At 42.3% G+C, this 23,391-nt stretch overlaps 1 protein-coding gene across 1 annotated transcript in view; it reads right to left on the bottom strand.

Annotated features, from left to right (window-relative positions):
- LOC139734163 (uncharacterized) overlaps positions 1 to 23,391 on the bottom strand; it is a 49,593-nt gene that overhangs the window by 11,503 nt on the left and 14,699 nt on the right. Inside the window, exons 6-19 of the mRNA XM_071644968.1 lie at positions 22,765 to 22,815; positions 22,195 to 22,296; positions 20,655 to 21,654; positions 19,807 to 19,907; positions 17,634 to 17,780; positions 17,160 to 17,278; positions 16,278 to 16,437; positions 15,376 to 15,560; positions 14,247 to 14,333; positions 9,020 to 9,118; positions 5,990 to 6,058; positions 5,338 to 5,449; positions 4,841 to 4,973; positions 4,038 to 4,161 (exon numbers count right to left, since the gene is read on the bottom strand). Coding sequence (XP_071501069.1) covers positions 4,038 to 4,161; positions 4,841 to 4,973; positions 5,338 to 5,449; positions 5,990 to 6,058; positions 9,020 to 9,118; positions 14,247 to 14,333; positions 15,376 to 15,560; positions 16,278 to 16,437; positions 17,160 to 17,278; positions 17,634 to 17,780; positions 19,807 to 19,907; positions 20,655 to 21,654; positions 22,195 to 22,296; positions 22,765 to 22,815 — 2,489 coding nt within the window. The remainder of the gene's footprint in view (positions 1 to 4,037; positions 4,162 to 4,840; positions 4,974 to 5,337; positions 5,450 to 5,989; positions 6,059 to 9,019; positions 9,119 to 14,246; positions 14,334 to 15,375; positions 15,561 to 16,277; positions 16,438 to 17,159; positions 17,279 to 17,633; positions 17,781 to 19,806; positions 19,908 to 20,654; positions 21,655 to 22,194; positions 22,297 to 22,764; positions 22,816 to 23,391) is intronic.

Genomic DNA, 23,391 nt, shown 5'->3' with positions numbered 1-23,391 from the left:
GCGGATCCGTTCCACTGCCCCCTTCGCTAAGAGGGCGGCGATCTCGGCCGCCATGCCTCTGTGTCTGAGGGGAGGCAAGCGAGGGGGGGAAAGATGGATGACGCCTCCGGGTAAGGGAGTGGCGAGCTCGATGGAGAAGCCACCGCCTACAACGGAGAGCACGAAGGCGTCGTCCGTAATGGCCGCCCAGGCCGGCTGGAAGGCCTGAAGGCGGCCGCCCACCCCGGCTGGGGGGGCCTGAAGCGCTCGGGGCAAGGAGTCAAAAGCCGCCGCGGCCCCTGGCGGCCGGGCGGGTTGATCCTCGCTGTCTGTCTCTACCCCTGTGACTGCGGCGCCCGCGGCCGGAGCGGCGGGGCGGCTTAGGGGGAGGCAAGGTGACCGTTACGCGGGGGGGTCCCGCCGAGGGGCGAGCGGCCCCGCGGGGTCGGGGGGCTCGTGGTTGGACGGATCTGAGCTGCGTGGCCAATTCACGGGCCTGTTGGCACCTAGCTAACTCATCCCTGATCCGAGGGGCAAACTGACCTGAGAACAGAAAGGGGCCCTCGCAGGGCATGTCAGCGGTCAGCTGAACCCGCTGTCTAGCTGAAAAACCCAGTGCTTCTAGAGCCAGGTTCCTGCGATGACGAGTCGTGTACAAGGCTGCACGGGTAGACTGTTTCCACAGTTGTTCCGAGATAGACATAAGCAGTGCGTCGAGCAACTGCCTGTCTTCTGGAGAGACCCGCAGGTCGTCTGCTTGTACGGCCAAATTGGTCAGAGCACCCGCGTACGCTGCCAGACGCATCGTGGATCTGGCCAAGATGGACATATGCGTCCACCTCTTGTCTTCCTCAAGAAAGGAGCGTCTGCGTAGGGGGTTGACCTTCCCCACGTAATCGCCTAGAGCAAGCAGCTCGGGGGATAGCGTCTCTGGGGACAGAAAACGGGCCATGTCGCCCGGTTGCCACCCCTGGGGGACGGTTCACGAGCGATGCGCCCGTACTCATCCTTGAAGTCGGCTGTGAGTGGAATGCCGGGATGAGTACCCGATCCCCCCCGGAAGAGTCGGGACGCCTGGGGCTGTTGCTCCGCAGGGTCCGGGCGGACCGTATAAAACTCTTCCAGGTAGCGGAGGAGCAAGGCTTCCGCCTCCTCACTGAGGTGTTTCAAACCAGGCGGGGCCTCGGTCCCAATCAGGGAGGGCGCCGCCGATGAGGTGGACATAGACTCCCACTCTGAAGAGGGGTCAGACTCTGAGGCAGGTACCCCGAGTTGATCAGAGAGGGGTGGGAAAGGGGGAGGCGCTAGTGCTGGGGAGAAAGTCTCCGCTGGCAGTGCGCTATCGTCCAACAAGGAACGGGCCGTCAGGCCCGAGGCAGGGCGTGGGATAGGGGGCGGTAAGAGCAGACCACCAGTAGAGGTAGCTACCGCAGCCTGACTGACAGCGGCCGGGGCCGGGCGATGCAGTCGAAGGCTCTCTGCCTGAGAGGGGAAAGTTTCCTCCCCGGGCGGAGCCCCTAGTGCCGCGGGAGCACGGCTCGTGCCGGCTAAGAGCTCCCCGCGTGGCGGCAGTGGGGCCATGGGCACTGAAGAAGCAGCGGTCGATTCGGCCGGAAGGCCGGGGAGCGACCAGCCTCGGCTCTCTGCGAAGCGGCTGAACACCTCAAAGAGTTCAGCTTCACTAGGCTGAGCCTTAGGAGCCTTCTTCTTCTTTTTGCCCGAGGTTTTGGACTTCTTGGAAGAGGGAGAGGCAGAAGGGGCCGTGGAAGGCCTTTTCTTAGCCTTCTTCTTCCTCTTCAGAGTCCCAAGGGACGAGCTTAAGGGCTGTCCGGCCGGTGGGGTGCCGGTCGAGGACGCCGCCGAAAGCTGCCAGTCCCGAGCGGGAGGCTCAACCGGCGCCGCCCGAGCGGGCGGGCCGGGGAGGGTCCCAGTGGTGGTAGGTGCCGGCTTGCTAGGAGCGCGGGCAGTTACCAACCTAGGGCCATGCACCCTGGGGTGCTGGCCGAGTCGGAGGGAGGAGGGGGCCCGCGTGGTGGGCAGCCGGGGCGGACCCGCAGCTGGCGCACCACCGCTCCCGAACCCCGCCGCCGCCGGCCTGAGAGAGCCGGGTGGTGGGGAACGGGCGGGGCCGAGGCTGGACGCCGCTGCAGCCGCAGGGCTGCGAGCAGGCGGGGTGGGGGCGGCTCGCATGAGCGAAGGCGCTCGTGGCGGCACCCCACCGCTCTCTGTCACCATGGGCCGGCTAGGGCCGGGGGACGAGAGGCCAGCCAAACTCCGGTCAGGTCGCCAAGGACGACCACCCTCCTCCCCCGAATCACTTCCCTCAGAAGCGAGAATCTCAAGGGGCGGATCGGCGGAGCCGGATCCGAGCCCCTCCGGTTCAGGGACCGGCAAAGAGACTCCCTCCGCGAGGGGGTTCCGAGCAGAAAGCTCTGAGTCCGTCGGCCGTGCGGCCCCGGACGGAACCAGGGCCGGAGCCCTAAGTATGGGGGGGTGGGAGGATAGCCAAGCCTCCAACGTGGCCCACAAGGGGTCTGACCAAGTGGAGCACGTGGGACAGGGACTAGATCGGGTGCACGTGCGATGCAAAGCGCAAACTGGATGTGCGTCCCAATCTGGAATGGCCCGGCGACAAGAAGTGCATCTAAGAGTCATCCTGTATAAAAGAGAAGAGGACTCAGTTAGCAACAACATAAAGAAAATGTAGACATGAATAAACATACCAGTATCTTTACAAGAAAGTGTATGTTAACACAAGGGACTCAAAAACCAAGTCAAAGTAGGCTTAAAAGCGTACAAGACAAGGGGCGGGAATTGGGCCGAGCTGGGCCGACAAAATTATCGTTGAAGGCTCAGCATAAAATACCCAAGAGACAGTAAACAAACATGAAACATGTGCGAAAAGGGTGAGAAAAACACCCAATCGAAATATAAAAGAAGCCCCAGAGGCGCGCCATAGGCGTGGGCCACCTCAATAAAGGCCTAAGGGGGGCACGACACACATGAAACATGCACGGAACCGAGTCTGGGGACGAAAACCCAAAGACAAGGTGCAATTAAGTCCCAAAGGGCTAGCCATAAGGTCTACAAACCATAATAAGGACCCTAATGGCGTGCCATACGACTACAAGTTGAGTAAATATGGCCAAAGGGCTTGCCATAGGTCAACGATCGGTAAAAATGACGCTAATGGCGTGCCATAGCCCAAGCATGGCGAAGACGGCCACCCACGGCCAGCCATAGGCTAACTACGGTAACGAGATACTAACTCACGGCGTAGAGCCTACGAAGAAACCTCGATGTTTCTAACACCTTCAAAAAGGTCAAAAAACACCAAAAAACTCCCGAGAAGGTATAAAAGCATGAACGGGAGGAGGAAAAAACATAAAAGGAACGACAAAAAGCCGAACCGAGGTAGGCTAAGACGAGAAAGGGGGAAAAAACCCGCCAGTGCGTGGCGAGAAGCGAGGCACGGTGCACACACCATACAAACGTATGGGGCAGCGCGAAACAAAACCGCGGAGGTTTGGATCGAAATAAAATTCACGATTTCGCCCCTTTCTCGGTAACAAATGATGACAAAAACGATCTACAAATGTGATACAACAATCAAGGAGCAAAAATAAGGAAAGATATTGCCTGATTGCTGGGGGATCCCGCTGATGCAGTCGGGTTATCACGAGAGATCGAAAACACGTCTAAACGCGATGGTGGGCGAACAGGGAAGAGGAAGAGTCATGGCGGGTGACTGGTTACGTGCGTACGGGCGGACGTGCGTGCGGCCTGGGGGACACGGGCGGTGTAAGGTAGGCTTACTGTGTAAAAGTTTCTTTGTTCGATGTTAGGGCAATTATCGGGATAATAGCATACTATAACAGATAGGTGGTCAGATGTACTGATGTAGATAAAGTTTGTCTTGTCACCAATATCCTCACACTATACAAGGACAAATCTTTCTCTTTGCAACTATTTATAATGAAATGAATTATGACTATCATTCATAACTGTTGAAAGATCCTCATTATATGTGTTCATTGTCTGACCCATCCTGTCCATACCTTCTGTGCTTGCAGCTGGTAATCTGCTACAGCCGTTTCCATGCTAGCCAGGAGAGAGCTGTGGTCATACTGTGCCTTGAGAAGTGCAACCTCTGCCAGAGTCAGGTCGTATCCAGTTGATGCACTGCACAGAAGAACCAATGACACCGAAATGAGAAACTCTGACACAGATTCAAACTTGTATACAACCCATACCTGTACCATTCACTGGTGACTTTAACATGTCAATGTCAATATTGAAAAAGTTTGTGCATGACAGATGTTCATCCCCATTAAAAGTGAGCTATTCTTTGAAACTTTGATAGTACAGTGCACTCCCGTTATAATGAACACGGTTATAATGAAACTCTTGTTACAACAAAGTAAAAATTTAGGTCCAAAAATTATCTACATATCTTTATATACACGTTTCATAGTTTGGCTATAATGAAAATTCAGTGTAACAAAAGAAAAAATGCTGGTCCTTACGATTTCATTAAACCAGGAGTTGCCAAAATCAACCTGCGTATATGAATTTTAAGAAGGCAAGCTTGAAGTCATTTTTCTGCTTGCATCAGAACACATTTTACAATTGTCTTGTTGAGGACATCTTGTTGTGTCATGTGAATTATTAACATCAATCTTAGTTTACACATTTACTAGTTGAGTTTTTGTTCTGAGTGAAAAGATATGGGGATATGGGAACGTCTTCAAGACCTCCTCCCAGCTCTTTTTGGATGTATACACTGTACAGTGTTTATGATGACCATGATTTCTCAAAGAATAGGGAAGGGGAAGGGGGGGGGGGGGGGACCTAGCCGTACCTGTCTCCGAGACCCCCACCAAGCTCCTCAATCTCTTGTCTCATCTCTTCCACCTCCCTCTGTCTCTCATCCACAGCCACACTGGCCGCCTCCAGCGCTGCCAGCAGCTCAGTCAGCTGGGCTGGTAGGGAGTCTGTAACGGTGCAAAGTCAGGCGTAAGATTACAGACATTCTTTTCACACTTTTTTGTCATTTTGTTGCACTGTAAATACATGTACAATCAACAGATAAAATGCAAGCAATTATTTACAGGGCTCGACACTAACATTTCTCTCTTGTTCACATCACTAATATATATTGAGTTTGGAATTTTGGTGGCCCAAAAAGAAACGTAGTGGCTCAAAATAAAAGGAAATTTGAAATTTCATTTCAAATTTCAGTTGCCCCATCAGGCCACCAAAAGATAACCTTTTGGGAAATTTGGTGGCCACACATTAATTTTCATTGGCCCCGGACCCGGATTTACACAAGACACCAACAAAAAATCAAAGCCTTACCTGTGACTGGGCAAGAGGCCAACCTCTGCTCCAGGGTCTGTAACCTGGCATCTATATTCTTCTGGCTGTATGAGTTCCCCAGATCAACGAGGGCATCTTGCAGCGCCCTCAACTTGAATAAGTGGAGAGGAGGAGTTTATCATAAGATTTCAAGTTGTTCAAAAACAAACAGAAAAATAGCAGCTACCATAAAGTGTTTTCTTTTTCATCTAATTCAGGATTTGAGTAAAAAAGAAAGGGCTGAACTTTGTGGATCTGCCAGAATCTTTGTCAGAGGCAAAATGACAATAACATAGAAAAGTAGCCATACATATACATAAAAAAAATGTGTAGACTGCAGATATAACAGCATAACATACACTATAACAGAGGAGCTAGGGACACAGAACAAAGATGAGAAAATTGTCCAGTTGGGTGTCAAAAGCAGGGAGTCATTCAGGCATAAAAGGGGGATTATAGCAATGGAGTGACAGGCACAAAGGAAGGGTAATGTCAGGCCAGTGACGATCCCTAAACTCAAGGGTGGACGACCTGTAAAGGATAAAGATTTGAACTTTCCACCAATAATTTTCATAAAACCACTGCAGGAGTGTGGGTTAAAATCTAGACTCTAGTAACTATATTCCACTGTGCATATCTGCAGTGTACATACCTCCTTATTCTTTTCTTCCAGTTCTTTTGAGATATCATGGGTCTCCGAGTTGTAGACTTCATTATTAACCTGGGGAAAAAAAGAAGGCATAAAATTCTTGTCAAAGCTGAAGTTCTGACAAATTTTGACAAATTACAATAGGGAGTATTAGTAGTCATGTTAACCCTAAAAAGACTGGGCTATTTTGGCAGCTCGAAAGACTGGGGGGGGGGGGGGCCTCAAGGGCCCCCCCTTAAGATCTCGGCCGTCGATCGCGCGATCGCCGCGGAACTTTGCACAATGGTAGTGTGCGATGTAATCTACAAGATCGTGTTTTTAAATTTTCCAAAATAGTCTTCTTTTATCTTATTTTGATTAATTATGATAATTTATGCAAGAAATCAGAATCTTTCATCTAAATCAGTAAATAAAGCTCCAAAAGTGCTCATTTTTGGTATAATTATTCTTTGTGGCATTCTTAGCAAATGTACTTGAAAAAAAATTCGGTATCAAAATTAATTTCTTATTCATTTTATTGTTTCATGAATTTCTTATGTATTTCTCTGTTTTTTCGACCTTTTGTTTTTGTTGTTTTTTGTAACAAAATTTGTCACAGACACTTTTTGAAGCATAATACTCCTAAAACAAACTAATTTTAGACATTGAGAGTAAAAATAAGCATATTTATATGAACCATGTGAAAAAACTCAATTTGCATTGACTTTGTACACAAAATCACATTTTTTAGCCATTTCTGGCCTCACGTGCATGTACAAAAAGTCATGTAACTTCAGAACCGTACCCCCAGGCGTCACAAATTTGGTGTCAAAATGTGCGGGAAACTCAAAAGAAAAAAGTCATGGAGCATCGCAGCGAGAGCATTGCGTGTTGCAGAGTAATCGTGCGAAATGTCGAGGGGGGGGGGCCTCCCCCCAGTGCAGTTAGGGTTAAACCAGACAGACATTTGTAAACTTTATCATAGAATATGTAAATCTTATCAACAATTTGAATTCTTCAGACTGACAATACAAATCTGAAAGAACAGTTTAACATTTATGGTAAGACCTTGACAGAACAGCAGCATGTGCAGTTTACAATGTTTTTACTTTTTGCATTCCACATAATATATATCCACAGGTTAATTCTCTAACACTAAAAAAATAATCCACATTAGTTCAATGGGACAGGCTGCAATTATTCCAGAGCATTTTTTTTTTGCATTACACATCAATTTATCTCTTGATAATATGCAGGTTGGAAATGGTGAAACAGACACCACAACAGTTCTGGGGTGTAACACTAATCCCCATTATTATCCATACAGAGGATTTTTAGAGCCCAAATACAAGTGTTATTTTGTTGACGCACCTCATAACCTCCGACCCACATAGAAGGTTTGTTGTACTCGACCAATAATTTTGGCCGAGGCGACCAATATTTAAAATATTGGAGGGCAAGAGGGGATTCCCCAAAGTTTTTTATAAACTGCACCGTGATTGGTTGAGATATATACGAGATGACCTGAAATATGAAGTAAAAACGTCTGTGATTGGTCAATCATGAATTAACTAGAATATCGTTTCTTCTAAAATTCTGTGTTTATACAAACAAATTTCATATATCAATTAGTTGAAATTGTTTTTTACACAATTTTTCAAAATATCACTTTCATAACAGGAAGTTAAATTTAGGTTTGATGAAAACAAGTTGCATTTTTTTTTTGTGCATGCAGGCGCAAGGCGACGATTGATCTGCAGCTCTGCATGCTCAGCGTTACTGCACTGCTAGATAGCCCGCGCGCGATATAATGTAGCCGGCCGGCCGCCGCCGCTGCGCTTGCATTTGCATGCGCGATATGCATATTACAGTTACTGTACATTTACGTACGTGTACGTGTGTACAAGTACGTTATATACAGCACAGTAGGACTAGTTGTGGTAGTAGTAATTCGATCTTTCACGATCTACGGTAGATGTGACGTGAATTGTTTCTCGGATCTCGGATACAAATACATCTAATTCTGGTCTAAATTAGCTAGATATCGGTCTAACAGTAACATGACGGCTACCTTGGATAATAGATCACTGTTTTATCAGAGACTGAAGTGGATTAACTTGCACTGAAGAGTGTACCGGTACATGTACCATACCCCATGTCAGGATCACTACACAGTAGGAACAGCACTCGGAGTCGGAGACAGAAAGGGTAGGCCTAAGTAAAAACATTCTTTGCTAAAATCCTCTGTAGGATAATAATGATGATATTGAATGTCCTATTTTCGATTAATACAAGGAAATATTGGACTCGCTAAGCAAAATATTGGACTCGTCTTCGACTCGTCCAATATTTGTGCATAGCTCGTCCAATATTTCCTTGTATTAATCTCAAGGCCATCCAATATCATATAATTATTTTTTTCGTTTGGGATGATGAAGACTTTCACAGCAATAACATGTTTATTCTATAGTGAAGGCAACAAAAGCTTAAGAATATAAATAACAAAGCCCCTCATATCATATATCAGCCAATTATAACCACGTATTTCTTGTTTACTTCAAAACAATCAAGGCTAAAACAGGTGCAACTACTTCTAATAATAGCACAGAAATCTACAGATCCTTTGTATTAAAACATTTCACACCTGTGCCAACTATCTGAAAATCAATACAGTTTCACCTGCATAAGTTCATGACAATGCATTTTTCAGCCTCTCTTGAATGCACATGATTATTCAAGCATTACAGCAAGTGTACAGAAACCATGAGGTCATTCACCGTGTGTGGGGTCAACAAACTCAACACACTCAGCAGAGTTCAAGGGGTTGACATCATTGACTTTACACAGAGAAAGATGACACACACAAACACACACACACTGCTTGAAACTCTTTGTGCGGGTCAACGGACTTTGGGGTCAAAACCTATCGAAAGTATACCAGCAAACATGTTTTTCAGACAACACTCAGATAATAAAATTCACACAGCAAATTGCTTGCCTCAGAAATTGTATGGCAATTCAATGTCAAAATTAAGAATATGCTTCTACACTTACTTTTATTTCAGGTATATGGCTAATGGACACATTGGCCACTGGTTCAACAGGTTTGGGTACATCCTTTGCTGGGACAAGTGACTCTTCAATACTGGCCATCTGAGGGTCACATTATACACAAATTAAAGATTGAAGACAGAGAGAAATTGAGAGAGAAAAAGAAAAAGTGATAGAAATAGAAAAAGATAGAAGATGTTACTATACAATAATATATGAAATGGCATTCATGCCCACATCTACCCTTCACAGCTCAAATTCTCCTTTTATAAAGACTTATATACCAGGTGGCACCATCTTAAAGCTTTTGTACCTACTAAACGCAACATGAATGGTTCCATCAATTCCATCCTTCTCACATACATACCTGTCATGATTTGCGAGTGAGTGCTAAGACAGTACATACAACTTGATAGTTGGCACAAGACTCAGTGCTGCTACTAGTTGCCGCTGCTCATGAGTGGCTTAGTCCATGGGCCAAGACCCGAAAAATGGGGTATTGGTGTACCACCTGAGGTGGCAAAACCTTTTTGGTGTCATTTTGTTTGTCGGGCATAGATGCTTATCAAGCTATGATAGCATTTCCAAATGAGTAGCTTAGTCATAATAAATTAATTTTTAACCAATTTGGTCTCCTTTTTATATCCCTATACTTCTGAATCGAAACTAACCGCTATATTCCCTTCACTGCCTTGAATAAAGACTAAGCGCACCGCGTTTACAACAGAACACCTGTGAACATACAGAAGACAGTGCTCTTCTTTGTATAGAGGTTAGTCTCGATTCAGAAGTATGGGGATATAACAATGAGACCAAATTGGTTTAAAATTCATTTATTATGACTAAGCTACTCATTTGGAAATGCTATCATAGCTTGATAAGCATATCTATGCCCGACAAACAAAATGACACCAAAAAGGTTTTGCCACCTCAGGTGGTACCAATATCTGGCCTGGCCCATGGACTAGCTGCAATATTTCATTTGGAACAGTCAGAGAGATCTGATCGTTCACTACACAGCTTCAACATACCCCAGAACTACTTTTTCATTTTTTTTTTTTTTTTGTCACAATAGTTACTCTACTGTGAAGCAAAGCAGTTGCAAACAAACAAAACATCATGCCACACAAGTCACAATTTCTATGCTACTGCAGCAAGCAGAACTCACTATCGACATGGAATATGAATACAGTCCTGTCAATAAATACTGGCCATGTTGCAAAAATGATGTATATACTGTAAAGTTTGTCAGATAAGGGGGAGTAATATGCATGTTTACACCTTAAAGGACATGTCCACCTTCATATACATGTGGATTGAGTGAATGCAACAATATCAGTAGAACACATCAGTGAAAGTTTGGGGAAAATCGGACAATCCGTTCAAAAGTTATGAATTTTTAAAGTATCTGCGTATTCATTGCTGGATGAGAAAACTACTACAGTGTATGATGTCATATGCATACAACCATATAAAGAAAATAAAAAGAGAATTTCACAAAACTTTACTTTTTGAATAAAGTGCACATTTCTTCGACTTGTTACTGACATATGTTGAGGGTAATTTTATTAGCCCTTCCTTCTGAAAGAGAGAAGTCAAGTGTTCTTTTGTTATGTGAGAAAAGTGAAAATATGTTGAATTTTCTTTATTCTTTCTTTATATCGTTGTACTCATGTGACATCACAAGCTATAGTAGTCTTCTCATCCAGCCTTGAGTGAGCAGAAACTTCAAAAATTCATAACTTTTGAACGGATTGTCCGATTTTCCTCAAACTCTCAATGATGTGCTCTACTGATTTTGCTGCATTCACTCAACCCAAATGTCTATGAAGGTGAAGTTGTCCTTTAATAATGGCATGGTCTGATCTTAACAATATTACAAAGGAGGTGGAATTCCACCTCCCTGATATTACAAATTCAATGTGTTAAAGAGGTTAAGTGTATGTATCAGTGACAATCTGCTTTAAAATTGTTTCAAAACACTCTTCTTCTATTCTTTTTTTTTATTGATGTTTTGAGATGTAGTGGAGTGTGAACATGCAATCATCACGAGCAACAACAGTGGAGATGTTCACACTCTACAAGTGGCAAAAATGAGAATCAAGCATCTAATTTGTAGTTAAAACAATATTCATGAGAGGAATAGGGAGAGCTGGAGTAAAAATCTGTATACAACCCTCTCCAACAAAAACAAACAAACAAAAAACAAACAAGCAAACAAACAAATAAGCAGAGGAAAATCCATCAGTATTATGCATTCACAGTACTTTTCAGGACCACACTGCAATGAGCACGAACAATAGCCAAAACCTCACTCCACAGGTCAAACACAGGCCATGGCAAACACAATGTAATAAGCCAGTTCGTAGTTCTACTTTGCGCATGAGCAGAAAAAGGTCATTGGTACCAAAACGCCTGATGGTTTTTAAAATCACGGAGATAAGCATGTGTCATATAATGATTATTCATGCAATCCTTATACATGAATTCCATAAATTGTTACGCCAGGCAAACTTACCGGTCCGGTACGCATTATGTTGCTTTGAATATGAACGAAGTGCCTAACCAACTGAGAAAATAGAAAGGTCATTTGTACCAACGAGCACATGAGCTAATTACGAACTGGCTTATTCACTATTTCTGTACGCATTGTAGCCAGGAATGTAATTATATATAGCTGCATTTCTCTATCTATTGAATTCCACACACCCCTTTAAATTAATTGATTCTGTTACTAGTAACATATATCTAGCTGACTTTATACAACGTCCAAGTAGATCCTTGTAATCTGATTGGAGGATTGTTGGTGACGTGATATTCAATAAGTACTCCATTCAACGCGCCGTGCAATTTTGGTTCTATTTTTGCGTGCAACTTGGTTCAATTTTTTCGTTATATTCCACGGTTCGAGAAATTGTACGGTAGCATTGGGGGTACCACCTATTGTCACCCTAAGGATCTGTAGCTTTAGCTTGTTTATTCTAAAAATATAACACAAATTCGCCTAATTCTTACCTCAAATATGCCATAAATACTGCAGTTTTAAATGTCGTGACCGTCTCGTTGATTATGAATCTCTGTTTTAAATTAGCGCAATTTTAGTGCGTGCATTCCGTTTTCTTCGCGCAGCTTAAAAGGGTACCTTGCGATCGGCACCCCCTCCCCTCCATAGGTAATACATGTGAATTTCACAGCCACTGAGCGGATGTGTAATTGAAACGTGTTTAGTTTGGTTTGTTAGTTTGTTTTTGAGTTTGATTTTCGTTTCTTCGTTTTTATTGTTTTTATAGCTAATGACGCTTAATCCCACGCAATTTTCGTTCTATACGCAAACAGCCATGATACGCAGGGTGCCAATGGGAAGGTACCTTGCCGAGATATAGGTGGTACCCCTACATACTGCATGTACTGTGTGTTGCATATTGGAGATCGCATGCAGCTAGCGCAGTGTACGTGTGCGGTACATGCATGCGTGTATGTAGGCCAACGTAGTGCTAGTGTATATATGTGTATCAGCGACCTGAATCTACACTGATTGCACAAGCCAGCCAGAAAGAGAATCGCAGTGGATCCACATGTAAGTATGGCTATATTTTTCATACATATATAGACTTCTAGGCCTACTTAGACCTACCCAACAATCCTCCAATCAAAAAGATCTACTTGGACGTTGTATAAAACAAATAGTGTATGGTCTTTACTCGTGCAATTGAACGATATTTTGCACTCGGTGGAAGATGAGGCGCACTATTCAACTCGGCTTCGCCTCGTTGAATAGAGCGCCTCTATCTTTCACCTCGTGCGAAATCTCGTACCATTGCACTTGTGACCATTCACTATTTGTATACTAATTTTCTGTGCATGAATGGTCATGAAGCTGACACCGTTTTACAAGTAAACTTCAGCTACCAAGGGGTGAGTATACAAGAGGTATCTCAGAAAAACAAACAAGCTATTAAATAGACAGGTGGACTCATTAGGCGTGGTCAGACCGGCAAAAGATCTTGAAGTTTTGCCAGTGTGACTGCAAACTTCTGGCAAAACTTCCTGCGAAACTTCTGGCGAAACTTCCAACTCCAACTAGGAGTATTTCCCCCTGTGCCGTTCCCCACCAAACTTCTCAATCTTTTGCAAGTGTGATCAGACAACAAAAGAACAGAAAGACTTGGCGATCTTAAACTTCTCAATCTTTTGCCAGTCTGACCGTGCCTTATGTGTTGGATTGCAGAACTGAATCTATAAAGCATTCATGGAAGAATTCTAAACTTCAAAAAAGACTTTTAGTAACAAACATTCATAGCAAAATACAATCATACAGCAAAATTGGGCAAGCATCCTTCTCTGTAAAAGAGACTGAATTATATTAATTTCTTAAATGCAAGTCTTTGCCATGTTTGAAAGAGTTGCTTCATGCATGCTGCTGTAGGAGAAATTATTTTTGCGCTTACTTGCTACTGTGTGACATGGATCATGCAAGTATTCTACAAGCTAACCTACAAGATGACAAAGGTGATGTGAATTTGAATAAACATTACAGAAGACGCATAGCTACATTTTTTTTTATGATCCTTTTTTTGTTTTTTTTGCTACAGAGACTTCTACACATTGCAGTGAAAAATTAAGGACAAATCATGCAACATCGAGAATTAAAATACATTGAAAGTCATTTACGATGGTGTTTAATCAGTATTGAAAATACCAAACAAGGCATGATGGTTTCATTAAGACAACTGAGACTGCATAGTATATCATAGGTAAAGAATTATGTCCAATTGATGAGTACTTCATATTGATATTAATACAATATCTGAAGATGGTGCTATGCTACACATCTCCAAATTAGCACAATGAGTTGGATTGTGGAAGGTGACCCCAAAATTATTACTACCTTCTGGCAGTAACTGGTTATCACGATACATCTTTGTGAGTGAGCTACAATACTGATGGTCAGTATATAATCAAGTAGATAACTCTGGACAACCCAAACGTTTCCACAGGTTACAACAGGTGATCAAAATGTATAAAATAAATTTTACTGGGGTACATGTAACTATGCGCAGGAATGTGTTAGAATGATTAATGCGAGCATGTGTGTGTCTGGGGTTAGCCTCCTTCATGAATATGATATGAATGCTTAATGAATGAATATTCATAGGGGTGGGTGTAAGCCGGTCAATGATGTACACATGTGTGTTTACATAGATATGCATATATTCATGATGTAGCATACCTCCAGTTCTAGTTTGGAAAGTTTTTCATTGTCGATGCGAGTGGAAGACAGAAGCTCAGACGACCCAAAGGATGAACCAATGCTAATCTGTTGGGGTAGGAAATTTCCACATTCCATATTCTCAAATAAAAAACCCACAGACGACCAAAACAAGACTTGGTTTATTATGTACATGTGGTCTTGCCCTGGGTATAAAATTTTGAAGTGGTAGTATAGACAGCCCTGACAAAACAGCCATAAAAGTACAAATACATTGTACTACACTGTATGTTGCTTAGAAACACTTACTTGAAAATTCCAGCCCTAATACTTACCTCTTCAAACAATATTTACTTTGCTATGATTGGTACATTACTTGCAATAGTACAACACTTCCTATTAAAGCTTTCTTATCGAAGGTAAGGGCATCACTATGACTGCCATTTGGAAAAGTCTGCTTAAAATTGATAGGGAAGGAAGTCTTTTACCCTGTACCTCTAACATTCCTGCATTACAGTAATACCATTGTTGTCGTGATTTCTATACAACTATTTAGCAGAAGATCACAGAAAGGACCATGGCAACCCACTCAAATTATGAGCCACAACAGGGTTGCACCACATACATCATCCATTTGGGCAGGGCTCTACAAAATTACTTGGATGCTTGCCTTAGGCTACTTAATCTCTCTGTTGGGAGGAATGTCTAGGGCCTGCGTCAAAAACACATTTGGACAAGTGGGAGAAGAAATCCCTGCCTTTGTGTCAAGTTGTTTGATAATACACACCAGTCGATCATATATACACACACTCAACAACACCGACAAATGCTTACGTTAAAAAGGAAAGTACTTCACAGCATATCTTTAAAGACACACCACACATGCAAAATACTTTGACACATATCATTCGGACATCTCACATACACACACACACACATATTTATTCCACGCTTTAACTCATACGCTCGTAGTTATTTTAGTGCTGTAATACACTAGCATGTGTCGATGACTTTTAAAACAAATGCATGTAAAGTGCATAAAAAAATTAATCAATGGCAATTATTCAGTATAAAAATCACAGTTATCATTACCATTACCCATACTATCATACACACATGAACATAAAGGAAGGATGTAAAAACTTACAGCAGAAGACATCCTGGAGGACGCCCTCGACGTGAGGGAGTCCTGTCGCTTGACCTTTGGCTCCCTGGCGTTCGCTTCCTCCTCCTCCTGTGTGGTCCAGTGGAGCTCACGGTTGCTACGGTCACAGAGGACAAAGGCGTGGGAGTCCAGCTGGAGTGGTATGGCTTCGTCTGCCACATCGCTAACATCTGTGCAGGGATGGAACAGATACAAGACATGATGGAGGGCGTAAAATGACATCAAGTGGAGTACCAACATGTCTTGAAGAAATTTCCTGGAAAAACATTTTTTTATCTTCCCTTTTCCTTACCTAAGGACTACAGCTGTACGAACTATTTGTCTGTATAATTGGATCCAACTTCAATCTGGAAGAACTATCAGCATTAAGGAGAAAAAAAGTAGCAATTGGGAGGTAAGACTTAAAAACAGTGATAATGCTCAGGCATCATGAATAATTTGATGAGTCATGGTGAGAAATAAAAATATATTTATATGTCTCACAGTCAGATTCATCATATCATTCTTGCCACCACCAGTATGAGTGAAAGATGGAAATCGGTGGGAACTAGCCATGTTTTCATCATACCAGCATGCATAGATTCTGTATGTTTTTTATTTTTGTGGCAAGGTATATTTTTTCCAAAATAGCTGACAGATCTAGATATCATGTCAAGTGACTGGATGACGGAATGTAGGCCTATGTCACATATTAGTAGAGTACAGCTGTGACACATAAACACACAACTACATGTCAAATGCAATCAAACTGTTTCCAGCAGACGTCAGTTTACTCTCTCTAGAATTATGTTGTGTAGGGTAGGTTAGGCTAGTGGGCTAGTACATGTAAATACTCAAATGAATAGCTGAAATAAGGCACTCTAGCCAATCCTGGACTCTGCACTCACCACCATCCTTGTCCACTTCCAGGAGACAAAAAAGCCCAGGATCTGCATTCTTCATGGAGAACTTCCTCAGGGCCAGTCTGACCACCTCGATGGCCGGCGTGGAGAGGGAGATGTGGACCAGTTTGCCCTTTGGCTGCTGACTGGGCAGTCTAAGGACAATCTGGACAGAAGAAGACAGGCGCAAAAAGGCACTTATTTATTTCAAATGGGCATGATGCAAGTGACAGGTAGGTAATGGGTCAGGTGACGTAATGTACAGTGGGGAAACAGACAGTAAGAGAATGATTAAACTGTTTGAGAAAAAAGAAGATGAAATCAGTTGAATGCAAATGCTACTACAAGGCAGTTTGGGGTCATAAGGAATGGACATGTATACTGAAGACTCATGCCTTGTGAACTATAACAACGTCTACATTTACATTTCAATTTTCCCAGTGTCCTCGACATGCTCTAAACCTTGTAAAACTTCACAAATCTGTGCCTAGATTCTGCCATCATTGATGGTAACCCACAACAGCTGCATATTTCTTTATGACAAGCTTCCTCTGCCTGGGATTTGTTTCATAAGGAGGTGGTTATTCTTGTCGCCAATTTCCTTGCTGTTCACAGAGAGGTCGCATTTCCTTAAGACTGGCTGCAAAACTCCTCATGACATTATGGTCCCACAAGCAGCCACTTCATACAAAGGTTTGCAAGTATAGCAAGTTACAATATTTGTAGTTACCATAACACCAACTAATATGCACACAGTAATGAGTCATAAGAGTGACTGCCATTTATCAACACGTTTGTATTGAATAAGATTAAGTTCCAACTTTTATACAAAAAAAATAATAATAATGACTTTTCCCTGCATCTACTGACCAGTTTGTACACACTAACCTTGATGGCACCTCCTTGACCGGTCCTGTGCCTGAACTCAAAGCGTGTGCTTCCAGGGTCCGTCCAGCCACGCTGGACAGCAAGTGGACACTCATCAAGATCCAGCTCTCTATCATTACCTGGTCAACAAATTAATTGCATTGATAGAGAACTACATGTAATCATTCTTGAAGTGCATCAAAGGATAGAGATCAAAATATGAATTAATTTCTGACAACTTAGAAAGCTTTTGTTTTTGATATTTAATATGATCATCATAATTTTCATTCTCATCATTTGACATTAGCAACATTATAGCTTCCATCATTTTATCATTTGACCAAATAGAAGAACAATATACACTGCTCCACTGCAGAGCAAGAGAGAGAAAAAAAGTATACATTATCATTTGTGAAACAAATAGAATTAATGCAACAAACTGTCCATGGAGTTACATCACTCTGGTTCTCAACTGACTACATATGAGAAACACACCCTTGTTTTTGCCATGAGAGGGCGCCTGCAGCAGGCGGTAGAGTCTGGGATCCTCGGCAAGGTCCAGCTGATTCAGACAGAGCTCGATAAGGGACTGGGTAGTAGACTCCTCCTCCAGTCTGATGATGAGGTTCTTGGAACCACTCCCTACAAATAAGTGTATAGAACCACTGTGAGTCTCAACATTTATTGGTCATACTCCCAGAAACAATCGGGCAAACATACAGCACACACTCCAAGGGACTGGGTGGTAGACTCCTCCTCCAGCCTGATGATGAGGGTCTAGGAACCACTCCCTATAAATAGGTGTATAGGGACACTGTGAGTCTTGGCATACACTGGCCATACTCTCAGAAACAATAAAAGACAACACACTTATAGCACGCACTTCATTCTGACTGACTCTCCTGGACACAAATGAATGAACACAGTACCTATCCTTGCAAACAATAGAAAAGAATACTAACACACACACAGAAAACAGAGATTGTCAGTTTTCCTTCTCCATTTTCCTTTTCCATTTTCCTTTTTTCCCTACAGTCTATCATAGAGTCCTTCTCCATAATGTAATTGAATAAATCTTGGTGTTGCTTTCTCACTGTGAGCTTTTTAAACTTTCACTGCAGGGGAAAGGTATGAAAAAAAAAAAATGCCATTTCATTATGGATTCGTAAGGATTGGCAATGAAAGGTCTTTAAAAGAGCGGTAAATGTACTCCCGTCATATCACAATTTGAATCAGAGTTGTTACTGTTTCGGGCATCCTTTTTCTCAATTAAATTAATGTAAAAATCATAATCATAACTCCCACACTTCATGGTAAAACTAGAAATGTCGCTATGGCGACTGGTATGCCTCCGCCATAATGCATGATTCTCCTAATAGGTCTATACTCAGTAGTACATGTGGACAATGTGTGATTACATTTTCACAAAATTGGCAAATTATTAAAATGACATGTTTGTCACAAATGTATTGAATGTTTACCTTCCTTGACCTATGTTTAATTGGATGAATAGGAGAGCATGTATTTGGGGATTTAAGAACTTTAACTTGACTTTGACCATTTCATAAGTTTATGCACTGAGTAATTTTCAAGGTATGGAGAAAAAGCGCAATTTCTGTATTGAACAGTAAATTGTTATCATTTTCATCTGGCCTTTGATTTATAAGAGAAGCACTGTCAGGCAGAACATACATAAATTCAGCATGTACTAAGTTTCAAGATAACTTGAGCCACTTCCGAGATATGGAGAAAAAAGTAAGTTCAGCACTTTCACTTGATCTTTGACCTTTTGACCTTTGACCTTCTTGGCAAAAAAAAAAATCCCAGAGAATCTCTATTGGGTTAGACATGCATACATCAAGTTTTAAAAAAAATATATCCTGCTGGCATTGCATAAATATAAGGAAAATAGTAAGATTTTGAAGTATTGCCCTTGACCTTTGACCCCTGACCTTTGACCCCATGAACCCTAAATTCCCTAGATAACCACTGCCAGTCAGTAGATGCATATACACTATGTTCCATGAAGATACCTTGAACAATTTCCAAGATACAGAGAAAAAAAGTGAAATTTTAACATTTTACTTGACCTTTTGACCTTTGACCTTTTGACCTCATGACCCCAAACTTTCACCAGAGAATCTTAATTGGGTAGTACATGTATACACTAAGTTTCAAGAAAATATCTTCAGGCATTGCATAGATATGGGGGAAATAGTAAAATTTTAAGCATTTGACCTTGACCTTTTGACCTTTGACCTTGAGCATGTGCACCCAAAAGTTGATAGGCACAACTTCACCCCCTAATACACATACATGCCAAGTTTCATTAGGATACCTCAAACGGTTTTGGTAGTTACCCTGTCCACAAAATTCATTACGGACGGACGGAAGGACGGACGGACGGACGGACGGACGGAAGGACGGACGGACGGACGGACAACCCGAAAACATAATGCCTCCGGCACCACTTCGTGGCGGAGGCATAACAAATTACCAAGAGACAATAGAACTGGTAGATTTCAGAGGCAGTAAGTACTTTTCATACACATGGCCTTCTGCTCACATATACACTTCTTTATAATTGCAAATTACTACAACCCATCATCTTTCTATCCATCCATCCATCCATCCATCCATCCATCCACAGGTGATGACTGCTACAAACCTGAGGAGTGTCCGACGTCAGTCCAGACCTGAACTGTGCTGCTGTCTCTTGGACTCTTCTTCCAGTTGGATGGAGAGATAGCCTCTTTCAGTTTGTGGAGGCTGGTGGGTGGAATTCAGGAAGAAATCAGGGAAATATAATCCATGTCCATTCACATGGAAAAGAGCAAGAGTCACTAAATGACACTAGAAATCAAAAACAAGATTTTGGCAAGATGTCTTTAATTCCTGGATCAGCCTATAAAATCTATAAAGAAAAAAAAATCCAGCAATAGTCTGTTGAGTATAGCTCATGAAGTAAAACATGGAGATATAATGTACATGTACATAATGTTGCATGTTAGAATAGTAGCATTCCTTATATTTCCCATGCACAGCTTTGGGAAATTGCTCCATCCCTTTAATACCAAACTTCTAATTAGTGCAATGTTCTGTTATTATTTCAATATGATGGTATGGATTATATCACAAACATAAGGGTTCTACAAAAAATTTCAAAGACCACATATTTGATACAAAAGTGAATGAATGACAACTTTTTATCTTTTTTTAATGTTCATCAATCTAGCTCACAATTTACCATCACATGTGACAAAACTTCTGCAAGCACGTCTCTATGATAGTTTCTCAAGCTGATTTCCGCAGCTTTGCTCTCTTAATGTTTGATCCACTACAACCAAAACTACGCTGGGACAATGGGATCTTTACTGCATGATAACTTATCAATTAAATATTAGACACTCAATCTAGATTTGAAAAAAACAACAACATACAAACAAACTTCCCACAAAACAAGCAAAAACAAATTTACCATATAATACCAAAGCTAAATTGAAGTTTTTCACTTACCCTCCCTTCTTCTTTTTCTCTTCCTTTTCACTTCCAGAACTCCTGCTGCTTTCAGTCCTGGAGGCTTTCTTATCTTGCCTTTGAAGATCCCCTATGGTATCCTCCATCTTAGCACTAGTTGAATTCTTTCTAGTGCTACTATTTTTAGTCCCACCAACTGCATCTTGCGTAGTAATGGCCACACCCCTAGCACCACCGACTGCTTTGCTACTGCTGCCATCACTGCTTTCGACTGACGACTGCTTCGAGACCTTGTTGTTGGTCTTAGAGCTCATCTTATCATCCATATTGTCTCTTGATCCCTGTTTGGTGAATGGTGCAGGTTTGGGATCTTGAGTGGCTGCTTTAGACTTATTCTTTGCATCATCTGTGATATTTGGATTAGACTCGGCAGTATGCTTGATTGCCGTCTTGACAATCTCCACTTGTTGTGTCTCTTCAAAGACCTTTGCTTCACCTTCTTCCTCCCCTTCTTCATCCTCATCGTCGTCACTATCATCACTGTCATCAAAATCAAAGTCACTGTCAATTTCAGAGCTCCTCTTCCTTGTATTTGATTCCTTTGATGGCTCAGGCATCTGTTTAGCTTTACCACTCTCAGTTTCTTTTTTCACCGCAGGAGCAGTCTTCTGGTTCTGCCCCTTCTTCTCATCCATCCCAAGAATTGCCTGGATGACAAAGTCATCATCTTCATCTTCATCATCATCATCATCATCCTCCCAGTCATCATCTGAGTCCGAGTCCTCCTCTTCATCCTTGCTGATCATCTTTACCCTGTAATCAGGTGTCTCTTCTTTCACTCTCTCCTTCTTGCTGTCATCCTTCTCCTCTTCCTTCTCCCCTTCATCTATCCTGCCGTCCATCTTCTCCGGACTGGACAGGAGGCTGTCTCTGTCCTCTGGCGGAAGGAAGTGGACGTCGTCGGGATCGTCCGAATGGAGGATGCTGACCGCTGCCATGTACTTTTGCCTCTCATAGCCGCTGGCGTTGCTAATCACACCTACAAAATTTAGGATGCATAGATAGTAACTGCTTTAGAAACAAGATATTTCACATGAGCCAGCAATTATCACCATTACCACACATAACACCTATAGATACACATCATTTTTGCCCTTGTTGTTGTTGTTATTATTGTTTTGGGTTTTTTTTTTTAGGGGGGGGGGGGGTTGGCTTTGTGAAGAAAACCTGAGAAATTCTAGGAAAGCAACATCAGGGTCATATGATTGGGACAGAGTATGACAAGAATTCAGCACTCTCCATATGAGGCCATATTTGAAGACCCATACATCATTCAAGTGTTAGGACTTCAACCTGTTGAGGACGGGCTGACTTTGCTATAACACACATTTCCCATAGACACCTGCCAAGCATTCTAGGGACTCGTCTTCAACGGGTTAATTTTCTTAACACCTGTCTAATTTTGCTAGAAGAATTTGCCAACTTCATAAATGTCAGTTACAACAAACATGTCTGTGCCACAAAGGTTCTCCTCTTGGACTAAAATTTACACCACCACCGGATTATTATCAGTACTCACTCATAACGTCTTCCCTCGCCGTGGTGGATGGTGGGTTTGTCAGGTCATACAAGGTTGACAGAAGTTTCTCCCTCTCCGAAGAAGAGTCAATTTCCATTTCGTCTGCAAGGGGTGATTGAGAACAAGAGAAAATCTCAACAGAAAGGACATAGCAGAGGAATCAACTCACAGCTTCATAAAGTTAAACTTGCTCCACTGTGAGAGGAAAATTACTTGCATTGATAGTATCACAAATGATGTGTGCCATGCAGTCCATGCAAGTATCGTAACTATGTTCCAGCGTAATCATATCTGAATGCTGAAAGCAACACACATGATTTACAAATACATGAACAGCTGAGGAATGGGGTGTGGGTTTGTAAAGAACATTAATGGTACAAAACTTGAAACAGTTACTGTAACCTTGAGGTGCACAGATTGTAGTATAGCAGAATCAATTGAGAATGTGCTCATTGGGAAAAAGGTTGATCCACTTTTGTGTAAGTTCTCTCTCAACTCACAAACCAGACATTACAGCTTTGCTTTCATTTTGTCTTTATAATTCGTTTAAAATGCTTGTTTGATACTCACCTAATAGAGTCATATCAATATCTGCTAATTCCTTCCCAGATATCCTGTGATCTAAAACAGACAAAGAAAAATTGGAAACCAATATGGTTTCAATGGCAGGGTGATGTAACAACCTATTGATTCAGTCTCAGTTACTAACGGTCCATTTCAAAAAGAGGATTGAAAATGAGGTAAGTGGCAAATAAATGTAGTTATGATGTGGCAGAAGGTAGAAAACATCCAATCAGTTCTGACAACATCAGCAAACGTCTTTTAAAGTATAATATGAAAAGATTTAAATTGTTTATCCTAGGTGATCAGTACATTTACATACAATGTTCTTCAAACATTTAAAATCAAATAATTAGCACCTCCCTTCTTCTGTGGCATTGATGTTGGCTTATCAAGATACTAGAAAGGACTGAGAAAACTATTACAGAGACAACTAATAAACATATTGCTTCACATGCTTGCCAGAACTATAATAGCAAATAACTGACCCCATTGTGCATCTATAGTGAGATGAAAAACCCTTGATCATAACAACTTTAACTGAAGAATTGAGGTTTTCAGGTGAACAACTCTGTTAAAACAGTATCTCTGCAACAGATCTCGTTATGATACTGTTTGATATACACCTTCATTTGA

The sequence above is a fragment of the Diadema antillarum genome, unplaced genomic scaffold (assembly GCF_040938485.1).
Source record: "Diadema antillarum isolate AM-2024a unplaced genomic scaffold, OU_Dant_1.0 seq00000512_RagTag, whole genome shotgun sequence".
NCBI classification, from domain to species: domain Eukaryota; kingdom Metazoa; phylum Echinodermata; class Echinoidea; order Diadematoida; family Diadematidae; genus Diadema; species Diadema antillarum.
The sequence above is the reverse complement of the archived record's forward strand: the minus strand, read 5'-3'. Positions and strand labels throughout refer to the sequence as shown.